A 452-nucleotide genomic window follows, 5' to 3' on the forward strand; every position below is an offset into this window, starting at 1 on the left:
AAAAAAAATTGAGAATGGTCTCCTGACCTCTGGACTGTGCCGTAGATGTAGTTTTCGGCAATGAGTTTGACAAATAGGGTCTTCCCAGTTGTAGTCGGTCCTTCAATGACGGAGGCGTTCTTCCTCGTACACACTTTGTTCATCACTAGTGTCAGGTCAGTTAGAAACTGTTGTTTATTGATCTTGTTAGCTGACATCAGTTGATCCAACCAGTACTCTCCATCTAAAGTGTTAGCTGGGTGTTGGCATTGGCGATTATGGTAGTTAGTCATGAGTATTTCTTCGAACCGCATGGCCAGTTGTTTTGATAACATGCCGGCGATGTAATTATTGATTGAGTGCTCGGCGGTTTCTTTCCACTGAGGCCCGTATTCGTCATAGATATCGTCTCTGTCGTCACATGACATAGCCATGTAGAATTCGTTGTAACTCCGGGCATCATAGGCTTCAAT

The 452-nt window shown here is 44.0% G+C and overlaps 1 protein-coding gene across 1 annotated transcript; it reads right to left on the minus strand.

Annotated features, from left to right (window-relative positions):
- Positions 1 to 29: 29 nt before the first annotated feature.
- On the minus strand, positions 30 to 413 carry T265_16306 (hypothetical protein; the record flags this gene model as incomplete). The annotated part of the gene is made up of 1 exon (XM_009179908.1): positions 30 to 413. A coding segment is annotated over one exon (384 nt), but the record flags the coding sequence as incomplete, so codon positions are not given.
- Positions 414 to 452: the final 39 nt, after the last annotated feature.

The sequence above is a fragment of the Opisthorchis viverrini genome (genome assembly GCF_000715545.1).
Source record: "Opisthorchis viverrini unplaced genomic scaffold scaffold24294, whole genome shotgun sequence".
NCBI lineage: Eukaryota > Metazoa > Platyhelminthes > Trematoda > Opisthorchiida > Opisthorchiidae > Opisthorchis > Opisthorchis viverrini.